This window comes from Trichosurus vulpecula, chromosome 6, assembly GCF_011100635.1.
Source record: "Trichosurus vulpecula isolate mTriVul1 chromosome 6, mTriVul1.pri, whole genome shotgun sequence".
Taxonomy (NCBI): domain Eukaryota; kingdom Metazoa; phylum Chordata; class Mammalia; order Diprotodontia; family Phalangeridae; genus Trichosurus; species Trichosurus vulpecula.
The window spans coordinates 202,689,118-202,707,247 of NC_050578.1; the positions used below are offsets into that span (position 1 = coordinate 202,689,118).

At 38.9% G+C, this 18,130-nt stretch overlaps 1 protein-coding gene across 2 annotated transcripts in view; it reads right to left on the minus strand.

Annotated features, from left to right (window-relative positions):
- Positions 1-1,150: 1,150 nt before the first annotated feature.
- The window catches only part of JAKMIP1 (janus kinase and microtubule interacting protein 1), a 214,917-nt gene continuing 197,937 nt past the window's right edge, over positions 1,151-18,130 (minus strand). For both annotated transcript variants that reach the window (XM_036764633.1, XM_036764632.1), the window contains 5 exons: positions 15,724-15,852; positions 13,461-13,589; positions 9,674-9,757; positions 4,899-4,961; positions 1,151-1,519 (listed from right to left, as the gene is read on the minus strand). In XM_036764633.1, the coding sequence (XP_036620528.1) occupies positions 1,346-1,519; positions 4,899-4,961; positions 9,674-9,757; positions 13,461-13,589; positions 15,724-15,852 (579 nt within the window). In that variant the 3' untranslated portion in view covers positions 1,151-1,345. The remainder of the gene's footprint in view (positions 1,520-4,898; positions 4,962-9,673; positions 9,758-13,460; positions 13,590-15,723; positions 15,853-18,130) is intronic.

Below are 18,130 nucleotides of genomic sequence, written 5' to 3' on the forward strand. Positions count from 1 at the left end.
CAGTAGGGAAAGATAAAAACCTCGATACCGGTAGGTTTTACAATCATAGTTACCTAAGTGTATTTTTTTTAAAAACTTGGGGAAAAATCTCCAAGCATAGGAGGTACCTTTTTTAAGAATAGGTTCTTAGCAAATTCTACAAGTAGTAAGTGTTATCCTGTTTTTATTTTCAATGGAGGTTTTCTTAATTAAATTAAGTGCATAATTTAATCTGTGTCCAAAGTAGCCAAGTGACACATTAAAATTTAATAGTCAACAATAAGATCGGGACACATTCCATGACAGCGTAAAATAAAAGATGTTAAAGGATGGAAAAACCATAATTGTGACAGGAATCAAGGCTACAGAGTGGAAGCAGGAAGAATGACAGATGGTATCCACTAATATAGTAGACAATAGATGGAAAAGAAAGGTTTGATTGAAAGACATTAGAGAAAGGTCTATGGGACAGCATCACTATGAGTATTTTAGAAAATATGCAAACATATATAGAGATGGTACTAGAGGTGATAATGATGTTTTCAGAGAGAAAGGGGCATCATTCCAGCGAATCTGCATGAGCATCAACAGTAGCTGGTGAACATGAATGTGCCAATGTAGCACAAAGCAACACAGCCTGAGGGAACATCCAAATATAATTCAACAGAAAGACCACTTATCGCACTGGATAAAACAAACATTGTTTCTCAAGGCTGTTGGGAAAGTCTAGGAGAAACAGGGCTTCCATGCTTGAGTATTCTGCACATTGCATCCCCTCTCCACTTGTATGAGCACATCGTAGCTTTACGTGTTACTGACAATTTCGGATCCATCAAGGTCTCTATTCGCTTGACTAAAGCAGCAGCAGTTTGGAAGAGCTACTGCACAAATCAGCCCTTTATAAAGCATCTCTACTTACCTTGCATTAGTGAAGACAAATAGAAAACTGGCTGTAATTGACACTAAACACAGTACAGATTCAGGTGCTGGCTGGTGTCATAGCCTAACACTGCAAAATGTGATATTCGCTGCATGCAAGATCACTTCCAAAAGTGTGTTATTAATTGAAAAAGTGCTACTCTCCGAGTCTGTAGTTGGCATACCAGGTGATCATACATGCAGGAAAGGAGTAGTTATGGAAATGAAACACAAATAAAAAAGGCAAAATATTGCAAAAACAAATTATTTTATTAAGTGCAAAACAAGCTATACGCAATAAATAGATTAGCTCTTTTACATCCTCGGATACTTCTATGAGCATTCTCTCCAAAACATATTAAGGCAGTGAAATTATTCTGAACATACAGAGGAAAGAAAAAAAAGGATAACATTTCCCCTTTACACATGCTTTAGATAGCAGAGAACTTTACATGAATTTCAGTTTGGGTTCAAACAGAATTTCTGCTCCGTTTGAGAGTTTACAACAGATAGAATCTCTTACTTCCAGTTCTAGTACTCTGAATTCTAACAGCTCATTCTGGTCTTTTGCATCCTGCATCTCATTCTTCAGCTGACTCGTCTCCATTTCCATCCTGTAAATCTGAAGGAAAATACGAGACATTAGTCTTAATGAGCATTATGATCAGTGAAGGCCACTGGACATTTTCTCCTTTGAGAGATGATGAAAGCCCAAGGGGTAAAAATAATTGCCGATAAAATGGGCTCAGGCCACAGATGGGAAGCATTAGCTAGTTCACTACCTCTGTTAAGTTGGGGAATAGAGATCTAGGGAATCAAATAAGCCAGAAGACGCAAGTCGACTTGACTCAGATAGAAGGCTCCAGCAAATACAGCAGGGATTCAGGGAGGGGAATTATGACCACTAAGTAACCTTGCAGAGGCTTCTGACTAATTCACGGAAAATAAATACTGGTGCGTGGGCACAGGAAGAATGGGTAGTATATAGGTAGAGTAACTCACATGGGATGGATCAGAGAATTTAGACCTGTAAGGAACTTCAGTGTGAAGAATATTGAATTTAGAGAATGGTGACTTGGATTCAAATACTAGCTATTCCATTGCTATCTATGTTGGGTTTTTTGGGGAGAGCATAGTTTCCTCATCTGTGAAATGATGAGGTTGGACTATATAACTTTGCAGATCCAAAAACCTATGATCCTACAGCCATCTAAATCAACTCCCTCATTATACAGTGGAAGGAAGAGAATAAACATTCATAAAATACCTACTATGCCCCAGGCACTGCAATAAGCACTTCATAAGTAACATCTCCTCTGATCCTCACAACAACCTTGGGAGATGGGAGCGATCAATATCCCCATTTTGCAGATGATGAAACTGAGGCAGATGGAGGCTATGACTTATCCAAGGCCACATAGGTACTAAGTGGCTGGATTTGAGCTAAGGTCTACTTGACTCCAGCCCCACAGCTCTGTCCACTGGGCTGTCTACTGGGCCCAAGAAGCTAAGGCCTTGAAAAGAAAATGAATAGGTGACTCGTTGAAATGAAGATGAATAGTTGGTAAAGCCCATTACTGAAATAGATTCTCCCCCTCATAGTTTTGAGTAGAGAGTGTTCAAAACTATACACTCAAAAAGCAACTTACTAAATTCCTGCAAGAGCTTTCCCTCTTCCTTTTACTTAAAATTTATGATTCTATAAACTAGAATTAAAAAGATAAACATACCACTATAAATATAAAAGATAAACAAAGAAGTCCATTATCCAAGGACTTGCCAAAGCATAGAGAGACTCATCATCAGAGGGTTGGATATTAAGTGATGACTTTTTTGGCTATGACTTAAAAAATGCTGTCTAATCGAGGCCCAGAGGGTCTGAGAACAGTGGCAGTGAAGGGACACAAGAAAAATGTAACCTCAGTTCTTGTGAAGCACTAAAATAGGTGTGTACACACACACACTCACACACACACACACACACACACACACAAACATAGGAAGATTTGATGTTAATCCTTCATCCTCAGTGAAAACTGCCTTTAAAAAACTTATTAAATTCCTACATCTCATTTTCTGGGTCCTTTAAGGAATTCTAGTCAAGTTAGTTATAGCTCAAAAAAGCATCCTGGTTTATTTATGACCTAAAACCCCACTCTGTAAAAAGTTGCAATGCCATGTTATTTCATATGTGGCCCAAAGATTGAAGCCTTCATTTCCAAGGCCTGACTGATTATCCAAGAATAAGTTATCACCTATAGAAAGCCCATGCTTCTTTAAGGACATTATCGACCTGTATTAAATGAGATTCCTATCACCTAAAAGGCTAATATATCACTATGATTCTTAGTTCATGTATTTCCTGAGAAAGTGGAATTTACCACTCACAGAAAATGGTTCTTCCATCAATTTAAAGGAGGAAGAAAGTAAATTGCCAGATGAGTGTATTGTTATGTGTTTAAATCACCGAGTTTCTGATACGACATGATCCTAGTGTGTTTTTTTTTATTCCTCTGGTTGGAGCTTGCACTTTCATTGTTCAGCAACCTAAGGCCTAAGTGAGGCCAAGATTAGAGCTTTTGATCTGATCTCAGCCTTTGTGGAAGAGAGCTGGGGATGGGCAAGGGAGAAGGGGAAGGTAAGCAAGATATGCCACTGTTGGGAAATCTTTTCATTTAAAGCCTTGAAGCTATTAACCCAAGTTATCCAGGGTTGTACAGTAAAAGAATATTGGATTTGAACTCAGCAGATTTTGGTATGAATCCTGGTTCAGTCACCTATATATAAATTCCTTCTAGGTCTCAGTTTTCTCCTATGGAGAATGACAGGGTTGAACTGGAGATTTAAGGAAATCCACATCTATCTCTAAATCCTATCTCTTGCTGGCCTTGATTTCACCCCTGCTTCTTCTAGGATCATAGAACCACAGACCCTCAGAGGCTCACTAAAAAAGAAGTGTCTGAACAAAAACCTCTTGTACATTATCGTTCACAAGTGGCCATGCAGTCTATCAGTCTGTAGCAGCCTTTGATCACCTTCAGTTAATGACTATCGATCATTGAAGACCTTCAGTTATGGGGAGCTCACTCTCTCACTCACTCACTCTCTCCCAAGCTGATGCCTTTCAGTTTGGGATACTTCTAATTATTAGGAAATTTTTTTTTCTTTTCCTAAATCTTCCTTTCTGTAACTTTCACTCATAGCATCTAGGTCTGTTCTCTGGAGCCAAGTAGCACAAGCCTGAACTTTCTTCTGTGTAATAATCCTTCAAATGCTTTAAGACTGAACTATTGTGTTCCCTGACTCTTCTCTTCCCTAGGCTAAGCATTTCTGTGCTCCTCCAACTGACTGACATATGTGCGGTTTTCAGTCCCACCCCTCACCTGTCTGGTTGCACTACTTTGGAAGTATTCCAGCTCATCAGCAGCTTAAATATAATCAAAGGAGAGATTATTCCTATGGGATGCACTGACATAACTGAGATCAGCACCCTGTAGCACTTAGCATGGTGCCTGGCAGATAGTAGGTGTTTGGTAAATGTGAGTTGAATGGTAGTAGAAATAGCAGCAATTTGCCAAGAACAAGAACAAAAAGGGTATAAAGCAATCGAGGTGATCTTTGCAAAGGAAGACAAGCACAGTAAATTTATAAACCTATAGAATTCAGATCTGGAAAGGACCATCCAGGTCACCTATCTCAATCCATTATTTTACAAATGAGGAAACTGAGTCCCCTGGAGAGGAGGTGACTTACCTACAAAGAGTAAGGAGCAGAGGCAGAGAACAGAAGAGAGGGCTTCCAGATTTCAGCCCAGTACTCCTTCATTCTCATCTGGAGAAGCTGCTGTCCCTGACTTCTTCCAGTTTCTGCTCAACGATTCCTCCCCTCCCTTGAATTTCTCTGTACATGGCTTTCTGTGTTTCCTTAGTTACTACAGATCAGAGTAAACCCTTTATAAATAATAGAGCTGATTCAATGGATGTAGGATTCTGAAAACATACCTTTTCTAACAGATCTTGGTTTGTCCTAATTAGCAGCTGCTTCTCTTCAACCCATTTTGAGTCCTAAGGGGGAAAAAGATTAAATATGCTCACCCTTGTTTAAACAAACTATTCAAATGTCATTATAATTTACATAAAAAACAGTAAGACAATAAGACATAACAGACCCAGATTTAGCCTCAGCATCGGGGAGAGCAAAGTTCTCTAACATACTGGTTATGTGACTGACCAAAGTCATTTAAACTCTCAGTGCCTCAGGAACACTTGGCAGAACCACAGCTGACTTGCCTTAGTAAAGGGAGTTTCCTCTCTAGGGGATCCTTTCAGTGGTGAAATCAAATGTGTGAAAAAATTATAAACATAGTAGCAGCTACATGGGGTTCAAGTCCCAAAAACCTTTTATAAAAGAGAGTCATTTGCTGGGCTTTCCTTCCGGTCTTTGCTCAGCTCTTAACTTTGACATATCCATGATTCTAACAATGTAGGCACTCTCTCTCATGATGCAAATTGACACATATCCATACCTACTGTCTTATGAGATTCTGATCTGTAGCTTTCCACAAATACTCCACTGAAGAACTACCCAATGTATCTGGAGGCCTTATGGCTCATTCAGTATTTAATGTGTATGAAGACAGCACTCAAGCTGTCCTTCCTTCATCCCTCATTCTTGCTTCATGACTGGCCCACTGCCTGTTACCCTGTTACCCTCTTTTGGTTTGGTTATTCAACCAGTTTGGATTCCCCCCAACTGTCTGGTTGTCTACTCTTCCATCTTGTCCTTAGAACATTATGAGAGACTTTTTTCAAATGCCTTGTTTTAAATTATTACACTGCACAATACCTGTACCACTGCTGACCTACACTCCTCCTATGCTTCCTCTAGGATGACTTAGAAAGGGGAAAAGTTGCAGACTATAGTAAAGTTGAGCAGAGATTTGAGATTGGAAGGTAAATTATGGAAGTGTGGAAGATGGAATATGGTTGGAAGATGACAAATTCGGATAAAGGATGAATTTGAGTTTTTGATCACCCATCAGCTGTCACAGACGACCAGCACCTTCTTCTTGCTCCCTGGCTGCTTAGGGATCTTCACACCAAAACCTTTTGCCTGCTAACTGGCATGGAACCTCCTTTGATTCCATGGAAACTCCCTTGATTCTTTCCACACCCCTGAAATAATATTTCTTTCTTTTCCTCGGAAGGTGTTCATGGCACTTATGTCATCCTACTTTGATAGCAGAATTATTTGTGTAGGTCTTTGCTCACCCTCTCCCTCCTAGATTGTAAATGACCTGAAACACAGGTATTCCATCTTAAGCATCTTTGTATCTCACATATCTAGGACATTACATATCATTTTATTCACGTTCACAATTCATTTTATTCTCATAGTAGCCCTAGGAAGTAGATGCTTATGTCTATTGTACAGCAGAGGAAAATGAGTGACATAAAGTGACTTGCCCAGGGTCAAACAGCTAAGAGATATTTGAGGCAGGATTTAAACAGAGGTCATATCTTGACTCTTGAGTCCAACACCAACCACCGGGTCACCTAACTACCTCAGACACAGCACATATTATTTGATGAGGAATTAATATTTTTCCTTTCAAATCTAAATTTAAAATATTTGATCACTGCCTTTCTTGTGAGAAGGTCTTATATGTTTATCCAATTGGTAAATAAAGGAAAATGATAATGGAATACTATAAAAAATTAAAAACAAATTATATGCAAAGAGAGCTACATGCTTTCAACTAGACCTGATATGAGTTTTGTGTATATATATATATATATATATATATATATATATATATATATATATATATATTTATAGATAGATAGATATAGTTATAGATATAGATATAGATAGATAGATGGATAGAGATATATAGATAGATAGATAGATATAGATGGATGGATAGATAGAGATAGATAGATAGATAGATAGATAGATAGTGCAGAATCACAGAACATCAGAGCCAGAAGGAATCTTAGCAACTACCCAATTCATTTTACAGTTGAGGAACCTGAAACCCAGAGGAGGGAAAGAATTTGCCCAAGATGACAACAAGATTCTTCTTAGCCATGAGAGTGCTTCATCCATTGGTAGATACAACCATTTGTGCCTTCTCATCTGGTACAGTGAAAAAGAATGCTGGTTCTAAAGTCAAAAGACCTGGATTCAAGTTATGCTTCTGAAACTTAATGCCTGTGTGATACTAGACAATAATTTTATCACCTTGAGAATCAGTTTCTACATACATAAAATGAGGGGTTGTAATAGATGGTACACGTGAGGTACTTTCTCACTCTAAATCTGGTTCTATGATTCTCTGGTGAAATACTTAATGGGAAATTATCTAGCTCTCACTAACAAGTAGGAACTAGTTGGTTTTGTGGAAATGATGCGGGTCTTCAGGGAAGATCCCAACTCCAAATGTAGGCATTACATGCATCCTGGATTCTGGGACAGCAAATTTCAAAGGATTCAAAGGAAAGATAGGCAAGATTCCATGGACTAAAATGATTCAGGAGAAGTCAACTGAGGAGGGGAGAGAGATTATCAGGAAGGAAATTTTATAGACACAAAGAAAACAATTCTAGTGAGGAAGAAAAATGGCATTTGTCTGAAGAGAGCAACGCAAAGGCACAGAGAACACAAAAACCAACTTAGATTTTAAAAAATGTACAGTTGATGGAAGCAAGATTGTGTAACAGAATATTAAACAAAGAGAAAAGTAGAAAAAAGAAGTAGCATTGAGAATGCTAAATCTCAGGATGAGCTAAGGCAGGTGAGGGAAGCCAAGGAAAACAAAAAAAAAATACTTATATTGGGAAAAGAGGAAGTTCAAAGAACCAACAGACCCTTTGCTTGATGCAGATGGGATGATAAAAGAAGGAAGAAATACTTAATCTTTATTTATTTTGTTTTCTCTGCAAAGAACAACTACCTTCAAGTTGAAAAAAAAGAACAAAAATGACTAACATAGAGTTTATTCTGAAGTAAAGAAGCAGTAAGAAAACACATAGCTGCTCCTAATGAACACACATTTTCTGGCTCATCTGAACTACTTACTCACGTCTTGAAAGAATGAACAGATGGGATTGTCTAGCCAGTGTTAGTGATATTTAATAGACCCTGAAGACAAAATAAACCTACAAGATTGGAAAAGGTAAATGTGTCCCAATGCTCAAAAATGGGAAAGAAGAGAATCTATTAACTACAAAGCCAGTGGACTTGACTTAAATTACTGCAAAAATTCTAGAAAGAATCATTAATTAATCAATCAATAAATATTTATTAATCATCTACTATGTGCTACACACTATGCTAAGTGTTGGTGATGACTGGTGAATATATAGAAAGGGAAACAGTGATTACAATGAGCTAGCATGGCTTCATCAAATCATACTAAACTAACCTCCCTCCCTCACCATTTTCTGACAGGATAAATATAGTACATAAGAGAATTGCTATGGATGTGGTTGACCTAGATTTTAGCAAGGCTTTTGACAAAACACCTCCTAAGAGTTCTTGTGGAAAAAATGAAGAAATATGGATAAGATGATAATACAATTAAATGGACACAGAACCGTGTGGATGGCTAAACTCAAAGAGTAATTCTTAATGTCCTAGAATTAATGCAACAGGAGGTCCAGTGGAGTACCCCATGAATCTTTACTTGCTTAACATTTTTATCAGTGACTTGGATAAAAGGCATAGATGGTATGTTCCTACAATAAGCAAATGACACAAAAGTGGGAAACAGAGCTAACCCACTAGATTTAAGTCAGGAGCCAAAAAGATCTTGACAGCCTTAAACACTGACTAAAACCTTTTAAGATTAAATTCATAGGGATAAATGTGAAGTCTTAAACTCAAGTACCAAAAGAAAATCAACATCATAGGTATAATATGGGGAAGGCTTTAGAACACTTGTTCTAAAAAGATTTTGGAATTTTAATGGACTGCAATCAGAGTCAGCAGTGTGATGTGGCAGCCAAAAAAGCAAATGCCATCTTGGGCTTCACTAAAAGTGGCACAGGTTCCAGGAATAGGGAGGTGAGAGTTCCACTGCAATATGCTCCTGTCACTCCTTCTCTGGAGTATTGTGTTTAGTGCCGGACACCAGAGTTTAAGAAGGGCGTAGATAAGTTGGAGAGTGGGAAGAAGGGATGGTGAAGGGCCTTGAGTCAATGCAAATTAGGGATATTAATCTGAGGAAGAGAAGATTCAGGAGGGACATTATAACTGTGTTCAAGAAATGATCATCATCATGAAAAGAATTCATATTGGTCTTTAAGATTCTGCAAAGGAACTGAAGGGCTGTCACATGTAGGAAGAATTTTGTTAGTTCTGTTTGGCTCCCGAGGACAAAGCCAAAAGCAATGGGTAGAAATCACCAAAAAAGGCCAATTTGGTGTTGACATCATGGAAAAAAAATCCTAAAAATTAGAGCTGTCTAAAAGTGGAATGGGCAGCCTTGAGTGATCGTGGGCTTCCGGTCCACAGAGGTCTCTGAGCAGAGACTAGATGACCGCTTATTGTGTACAGTATAATAAGATTCTTTTTTGTATTGAGTTGGACCAGATAACTACTGTGGTTGGTTCCAACTCTTTGATTCTGTGAATCTGCATATTAAATCAATATTAAACCACATCAGTAATACCATTCTACCAGGTAGCTATGAGTACTTTTGAAATATGAGGAAAATACAAAACACAGAGAAACACACACACACACACACACACACACACACACAACATTTTACCTGTCCTTTCTCAATTAGGGACTTCTCCAAATCTTCAATTTTGGCCTGACACCTGATTAGATCAGCTTGTAGCTGCTCACGAGTCTGGAATAACAAAACAGAACATGAGTAGTCCCATTAACATGACGCAAATCAGGGAAGGAACAATGTATATAAAAGCAAGAGTGCTGATATGTTTTTTTTTAAATGTAGGCATAGTATTAAAATAGGGTTGCAAATTGGTTCATTTACAAGCTAAATTTATATCAGCTTTACTAGTATTTAATATTCCCTTCTGTCCTCCATTATGAGTAACCCCATTAAAAAAGATAAGATTCTTATCTTAGGGCACAAAAAGAATCAAAATCGATCTAATGAATGAGTGTTAGACTTTTTCATTTCTGCAACAATGATTAAAGTTCAAATGGTGTTCTATTATGCCCCCTGAACCTTTTTCTGCCCTACTCATTATATAGATAAATATTCATCCTCTCACATTTGTAAGATTGCTTTGTTTTATATTTTTAATAGTCTCCCACCTCTCATTTGAATGGTAAGATGTCATTCTTACCTTGATAGGGCTCAGGCCTACGCCGCAGTTCCTAGCATGGCAACCCTCACCACATCATATCCCTACCCACAAAAATAAGTACCCTCTCCCTTCCCATCTTTGTTCAACTCCCTTTTATGTGTTTTCTCTGTTAGAATGTAATCTCTTCAAGCACAGGGACAATCTTGCTTGCTTGTATTTACCTCCCTGGTACTTAGCACTTGAAAAATGCTCACTCTGTCTATCTATCTATCTATCTATCTATCTATCTATCTATCTATCTATGTCTCTCTCTCTTTATACTTCCCTCTAGGGGTTAATAGGTGTGCAGGATGGTAGCGACTAATGAACATGGCATATACTAAATCTAGACAACCATCTGATGAAAACACCTCTTTAATGCAGTCATCATGGAACACTGTACATTAGAGATATCTGTGTTAGTGTCTTATCCCCCTGCTAGGCTATAAGCTCTATGAGGGCAGGGACTGCATCTGAGCTAAATTTATTAGGAATGTTGTAAAAGGGATTTCTATTTTGATAGAAGCTAGTCTAGATGATGTGGGAGGTCTCTTTTCTATGAAAATATTCACATATACTTGACTGACTGAAGCTCGGATTTTCAAGTCATATTAACAAAGCCCTTCTTATAGGACCGTATGGTAAAGGAGAGAACCAAAAACAAAGCAGATCTATCTCAAACTCCATTAGAGGAGATGTAGTTACTGAGCGAACAAAACACTAAATACATAAGGGAGTATCACAGCAAAGATCACTAGCAAAAGGCTTCCAGGTACCTTCAATATGGTTAAAGAACAAATGGCATTAAGCAGAAAGAAAATTTCCTGCCAGCCCATAGATGATCCTTTCTGATTTTTGTCAGTTCCAAATGCTTTTTTGCTTTTTAGTTTGAACACATGTGAGTACAGTGTCATGAACATGGGACTTAGAGCTAAGAGACCTCAATCCCAGTCCTGACTCTGCAGCTTATTAGCTACATGATCTTGAGCACACTGCAAACTCTCTAACCTTCAGTTATATCCCTTAGAAAATGGAGATGATCCCTGCAATATCTATGTAACAGACATTTTGAGAAATGTGCTTTGTAAAAAGTAAAGCACTACTCTAAGCATCCTGGAGCCTTCATGAAGGTAAGTAATTAATTATTGGATAATAAATTCCATCAGGAAAGGGGCTGTCTCAGTGCTCAAGTTGGAGTCAGGAATGCTGCAGCAAGAAAATTATTAGTAGTGGGACTATATGACACTCCCATTCCCTAAAAGTCACTTGACCTCTCTGAATCTGTATACACATACACACACACACACACACACACACACACATATATATATATAATATATATAATATGTATTTTTGTATACATATACATATAAATGGGAAGAATAATAAACATTCATGTTGTGTTTTAAGTTTTGCAAAGCATATTTTGTATATACATATACATGTGTGTATGTATGTGTTCATTGTCTGACTTTCATCAGAGCTGTGAGAGTGAGATGGGATAATGTGTGTAAAGTGACTTGCAAACCTTAAAGCATTATAAAATGCCAGATATTACTATTACTATTACAGTCTTCATTATTATTAATCTTATTATTTCCAATTCTTTACAAAGTCGGTAAATAATAATAACTAACATTTACTATGTGCCGTACACTGTGCTAAGCACTTTATAGATATCTCATTTAAATCAGGGAGACGGGTACTATTATTATGCCCATTTTCAAGTTCAGAAAATTGAGTCAAACAGGAGTTAAATGACTTTTCCAGGTCATATAGCTAGTAAGCAGCTGAGGCAGGATTTGAATTCAGGTCTTCATGCATTTTAAGCACTGTGGATCAACGAACTTGGATTGGAAAAAAAATACATCTACATTTTTACTAACCTCTAACTGAAATTCAGCATTTTCTTCAATTATTTCAAAACATTATTATGAGAAGGGCTCCATTGGCTTCACTAGACAGTCAAAGGGGTCTATGACACACCAAAGGTCGAAGAATCCCTGGTCTGGGTGATCTCTTTATCTCAGACAACATGCTGAATGCACATTTGGAAAGCCAAGTAACTATGGGCCCCATATTAAAATGGATGTTGATAAATTGGAATCTATGCAGGTAAGGGATACCAGGATGGTAAGTAATATGAAAAACAGGGCATACAAGGAATTAAGACAATTGGCCCTAAAAGGAAAAATAGTGTTCAGGGACACATGATGGGACAAGAGATATTCTAGGGACTATTGGAGGGAGTAGACTTGATTTTGGTTGCTCTTGTGTGGAGAACTGGGATCAACGGGTAGAAGTTACATGAAGGCTAAGTGGACATCAATATAACAAAGACCTTAAAGCAATTGAAGTTGACAGTTATTGAAACGAAATGAATTGTTGAATAATGGAACATGATGTGTAGCAAACAGCCCAAGACTGGTGATATTCAATCAGAGGGTCGAGAACCCTCTTTCAGGAATGCTGTAGAAAGCATTGCGGATAGGAGTTTGAACTAGATGTGACATAATGTCCCTTTCAATGCTAAGATTGCATTATATTTCACACGATTTTTTTCAATTATGTAATTTTTTTAACAAATAAACATGTAGGATTCACACATTTATGATGTAGTAGGCGTTTAAATGATCAATTATGTGCCAGTTATGTACACATAAGATTATCATGTTACTCTCTATGTTGGGGAAATTTTTTAATCAGTTCTGTATATTCTAAATTATTTCTATGTTAAGTATCAGTAATGCTTTAAGGTTTACAAATCACTTTAGATGTATTAGAGATTAAAGGCCATCTCGTGATATGAGTCTTCTGGTAGAAGGAACTCTAGCTCTGGAGACTGAAGACCTAACTTTGAATCCAGCATCAATTGTCTATGTCATCTGTTGGAAGTCATTTCTCTCTGGATTTTAATTTCCTCATCTATGAAACCGGATGCTCTTTAAAGGGTCCCAGATTTAGAATACTAAAATCTTTTCATGTCCTCTTTATAACCACCATCAACACACTCAGGATAATGAAGGTATTAGAATTCAATTTCCATCGGAACTGGATGAATAACATTACCGCCACCCACAAAACAACATGGGGCTCTGCACATGGTAAGTGTTTTTCATTGCTTGTTGGATGAATGCTGATAGCCACTAGTGGGAGGATATCCCACTCACCTGAAAATTCCGATTTTCCCTCATGGTCATCCATGATCCAACTGTTACAAAACACTTCCCCACTTACCCTGGCTTCTCTCTCTGCATCCAGGGTTCCGCCCACTTGTTCCTGAAGCAAAGCATAGGCTCTCTGCAAAGCCTGGTATTCTCTAGTCAGCTGACAAAATCTTAAGTCTGCCTCTTCTCTGGTTGTGGTCTTAAAATAACAAAGAGGAAAAGGGGGAGAAAGTGTTACTTAGTACTAACAATTTCAATGGGTCTTAGTTTCCTCATCTATAAAACGGGATGAATAAATAAAAAAAAAACATGAAAAAAAAGAAAAAATGATAATTAAATGGGATGGAGGTTATCCTGGAGAACCTATGAATTATTTTCCAATTATATGAACCTATCATTTAGTCTGGCTGCAGATGTCAGTATTTGCTTAAGATATAAGTAAAATTCTAATCACATTTACCTACCTTTTGGCACTTCCCTTTAAGAAGCCTTGCAGAGACACTGGTAGATTTGTTCCCTTTCTGTATGTATAGGGGGCTTAAAGCCCCATGCAATGAGGAAAATCCACCACTTTAAGTGGGAGAGACTTCGTTTAATAAACTACTTGTGAGCAGATCAAAACTTGGATGCTACAGCGTTAGTTAATATTCTAGAACGTGGTGCAATGGAGACAGTATTGTACTTTCAAGTCAGGAGACCTGAGTGGGAACCCCTGATCCCTGCTAGCCATGCAATGTTGAGCAATGCGCTTCATTTCTCTGCATCTCAGTTTCCTCCATTAAAGTAAAATGAAGGTGCTGCTACTTGTGCTATATTCTTCACAGAGTTACTCTGGGAAACATCCTCTGAGAGGCCTGCTGACATAGTGGAGGTACCCTGGACCTGTGGTCAGGAGGCACAGTTTGGAATGCTGGCTCCAATATTTACCAGCTGTGCAACCCTGGGCAAAACCCTAAAACACTGTTTGCCTCAGTTTCTTCAACAATAAAATGTGGGTAACAACTGGATCGATCTCCTAGAATTTTGAGGATTGAATATTTCTAAAGCTCTTTGCAAACATTTAATAAATGCTAGATATCATTACTGTTGGGGGCAGCTAAATGGCACAGTAGCTAGAACGCTGCAAAGATCTGAGTTCAAATCCAGCCTCAGACACTTACTAGCTGTTTGACCCTGGTCAAGTCATTTATCCCCAACTTGCCTCAGTTACTCATCTGTAAAAAGGGAACATACTGGAGAAAGAAAGGGCAAACCACTTCAATATCTTTGCCAAGAAAACCCCATGGAAAGTCCACAGGGTCATGTGGAATTAGACATGAATGAACAACAACTACCATCAATACTATTACCATTGTTAAGCCCATAACTCTCTTTTGGAGAATGGACTCTTCGATTTTAAAGCTCCGGAGAATGGTGAGTTATCATCGTTTCTCAACAACTGTGGTTTAAGTATCAGACGTGGGAAGGAGATCTGTAGTTTAATGTTAAATGCCAAGGCAAAAGTGAAAACTGAAACCAAATAGGTAAATCTCATTTTATCTACCGTAGCTTCTATAGGTCTTGGAAATACATGCTAACTCACAGATAATAAACTGAAGATACCTCCACCACCAACACCACCCCAAAATAAGGAGAAGATTGAGTCTCCCTTTCTCCCCCAGGCTGGAAATAAAGCTGCCCCTCATGGGGTCCAATCCTGCTGCTGATCAGAGTGGAAGCTTTAACCTGTTCTGTTCTTCTGACCTGGACTGGTTTGCCTCACCTTAGGCAACCAGGTGGCCCTCCACTCCCAGAGCCTCTCCATAAATTAATCCTAGGCTTAGTGTGGATTGCATCCCAGACTCTCAAACTAACAGCCTTAGCCTCCTCGGCAGTAGATGGTGTAGGCACAGGCAGCCACACCAAGCTACGTATTCTCCACTCTTGAAACATTGCCCTCACTGTACAAACAATCTGGGTTATTTAATAATCCACAAAATGGAAATGCTTTATTTTAAAGTATTAAGCACTCGATTATAAAAATAAATAAAACCCCTCAATGAGCAGTGAGGATTTTTCAATATAGTAAATTGGTAGCTAGCTGTTGTGTATTTAAATCTTTTAGCAGGAGAAGAGAAACTTTTTTAATGGCAACAATAAGAAATAGGAATGAGTCATTCCCTTGACTGATCTCATGGATAAGGAGAGGGGGGGCAGGGAGGAAGGAAGAGAGTGAGAGAGGGAGAGAGAGAGAGAGAGAGAGAGACAGAAACAGAGACAGACAGAGAGACAGAGAGAGAGAGAGAGAGAGAGAGAGAGAGAGAGAGAGAGAGAGAGAGAGAGAGACTACTTACATCATCCAGGTCTTCCTCTGGAGTTGCTGGTGTCCTGTCTGTTCTGTCTGTATTATAGGAGGTTTCAGATAACGTTTCTGAGTCAACAGATTCTTCATCAAATCCAAAAAATGTCTCCACAACATGCTTCTGCAAAATTAAAATCGCATTTTCTTATTAACAAAGCACTGCCCACAAGAGAGGTAGTAAAGTTGAGGGTGCTGGTTTTAGAACCAGAAGGCACGGGTTCAACTGTCACCTCAGACATGGATAAGCTGTAGGTTTGTGGGCAAATCCTTTACTTTCTAGGTGCATTAAGTCCCACTTCTGCAAAACATGAATAAGAATGTGTATACTATTCACCTCATAAGTGCATGGCAAGGAAGGGCCTTTGGCAAACCTTAAAGTGCTATGTAAAAGTGTCCTGTGCTGGCATAGATGATAGAGAGTTGGCCTGGAGGCCCAGAAGATCTGTGTTCAAGTCCTACCCTAACACATGTTGGCTTGATCCAGAACAAGTCAATTGAGCCCCCCGTGCTTCCACACAATTCTCTAAGATTAAAAATAGCAGAGAAGGTACTGACTTTCTCCATGTTCCCTCCCCAGAAACTCACTAATACTAATAAAGTCACAGGCCCAAAGCCTCTTTCTATTATTATAATAAAAGGCCACCTAGCACTATCATCAGACTTCACTGTATGAACTAAGGTTTTGATCTCGAACATTTTAAAAAACTGGGTAGGCTCCCTCTTATTTGGAGCATTATCTCACTTGATCTTCACAATCCCCCTGAGAGGTAAGTGCTATTATTGTCCTCCCTGTTTAACAAATGAGGAAACTGAGGCAGACAGAGGACAAATGACTTCCTGGCATATAACAATTAGTAATTGTCTGAAGCTAGATTTGAACTCAGATCTTCCTCATTGACTAGCTGTGTGACCCTGGGCAAGTCACTTTGCCTCAGTTTCCTCATTTGTAAAATGAGCTGGAGAATGAAATAGGAAACCACTCTAGTATCTCTGCCAAGAAAACCCCAAAATGGAGGTCACAGAGAGTTGGACAGGACTGAAGCGATTCGACAACAAGAACAACAACTTCTGACCCTAGGCCCATGCTTGGTCCACTCTACCACCCAGCTAGCGGGGTATAAATATCTTTATTCTAGCTTCAGACAGGAAACAAGCATCAGACAGATTTCTCATGTTGAAAAATAAAGTTATTTTTGTTTGCTGAACATGTCCCACCTGCCCTGTTTCCCCAGTCTGTCTCCTAACATGTCACTGATCATTCCAGGTCCTGCTGTGCCTCTGCTAAGCTTCTTGAGAGCCCTTGGCTGCACTGACGTTAGGTACAGAGCCAGAAAGACCCGAGTTCAATATCTGCCCCAGACGCTTGTGAGCTAGGCAAGCCACGTCATCTCTCTGAGTCTCAGTGTCCTCGTCAGTAAAATGGAGTTAAGAGCAATGACCTCAAAGAGGTTTAGTAAGGATCAAACAAGGTAACGTGAAATGCACTTTGCAAAACTTAAAGCGCCATACAAATACTAGTGAGTATTATTATGAAAACACTTTTGAGTCCTTTTGTTGCAGTCTATGGATCTATGATCCTTACACTTCTCAATCACTGTATATGTTAGTAGATGCCCTTCGTGGCTTGCTGGATCCAAAGAAAACCACTTGGTGTCCAAACATCTAATGATGAGCTTCCCCCATGCCCCCAAAAGTGCATTTCATAAGTGTTAGTGACCAGTTTTATTAGTCTAGTTTGCAGACAGCTAAGACATAAGGGATTTAAGTGACTTCCTCAAAATCTAAAAAATCCAGAAAGCCTGAGATAAAGATCATTTCAGGTAGCTTCTAAATTACTAAAGATTATTTTCTTCTGTCTCTAGCTCCATTTAAACCCTCGATGATTCAAGTACAAGCTAGAGAAAGATAAATACATCTGATCAATAACATTAACAAAGTTATAGAATATGAATTGGAAGAGACCTATAATGGAACATGATGTGCCCTATAATAGCCCAGACAGTGACTTCTGGGAGCCAAGATGGCAGATTGAGCAGTAAATTGCTGTAATTCTCCCATATTCACCCCCAAACAACCATAAAATAGCATCCAAAAACAAATCCTGAAACAGCAGAACTAGCAAAGAAGAAGCCCAAGAAAAATCGGCAGAAAAGGTCTTTCTCACTTGGGTAAAAGGGAAGTACAGTACAGGACAGGGAAGCATCCCAGCAAACCAGCAGCAATCCCCACCTCAGCAAACCACTGGGAGATCTTCAGCCCCAGTGTGGTGCAGTAGGCAAACACCAATATCAGGACCCCCCCCCACCCCATATGCCTCAACATAGGCAGGGGAATGGGCAGACTCCAGCTACAAGAACTGCCACATGCTTCAATGTAGCTCCAGGCAAACAGGCAACCTC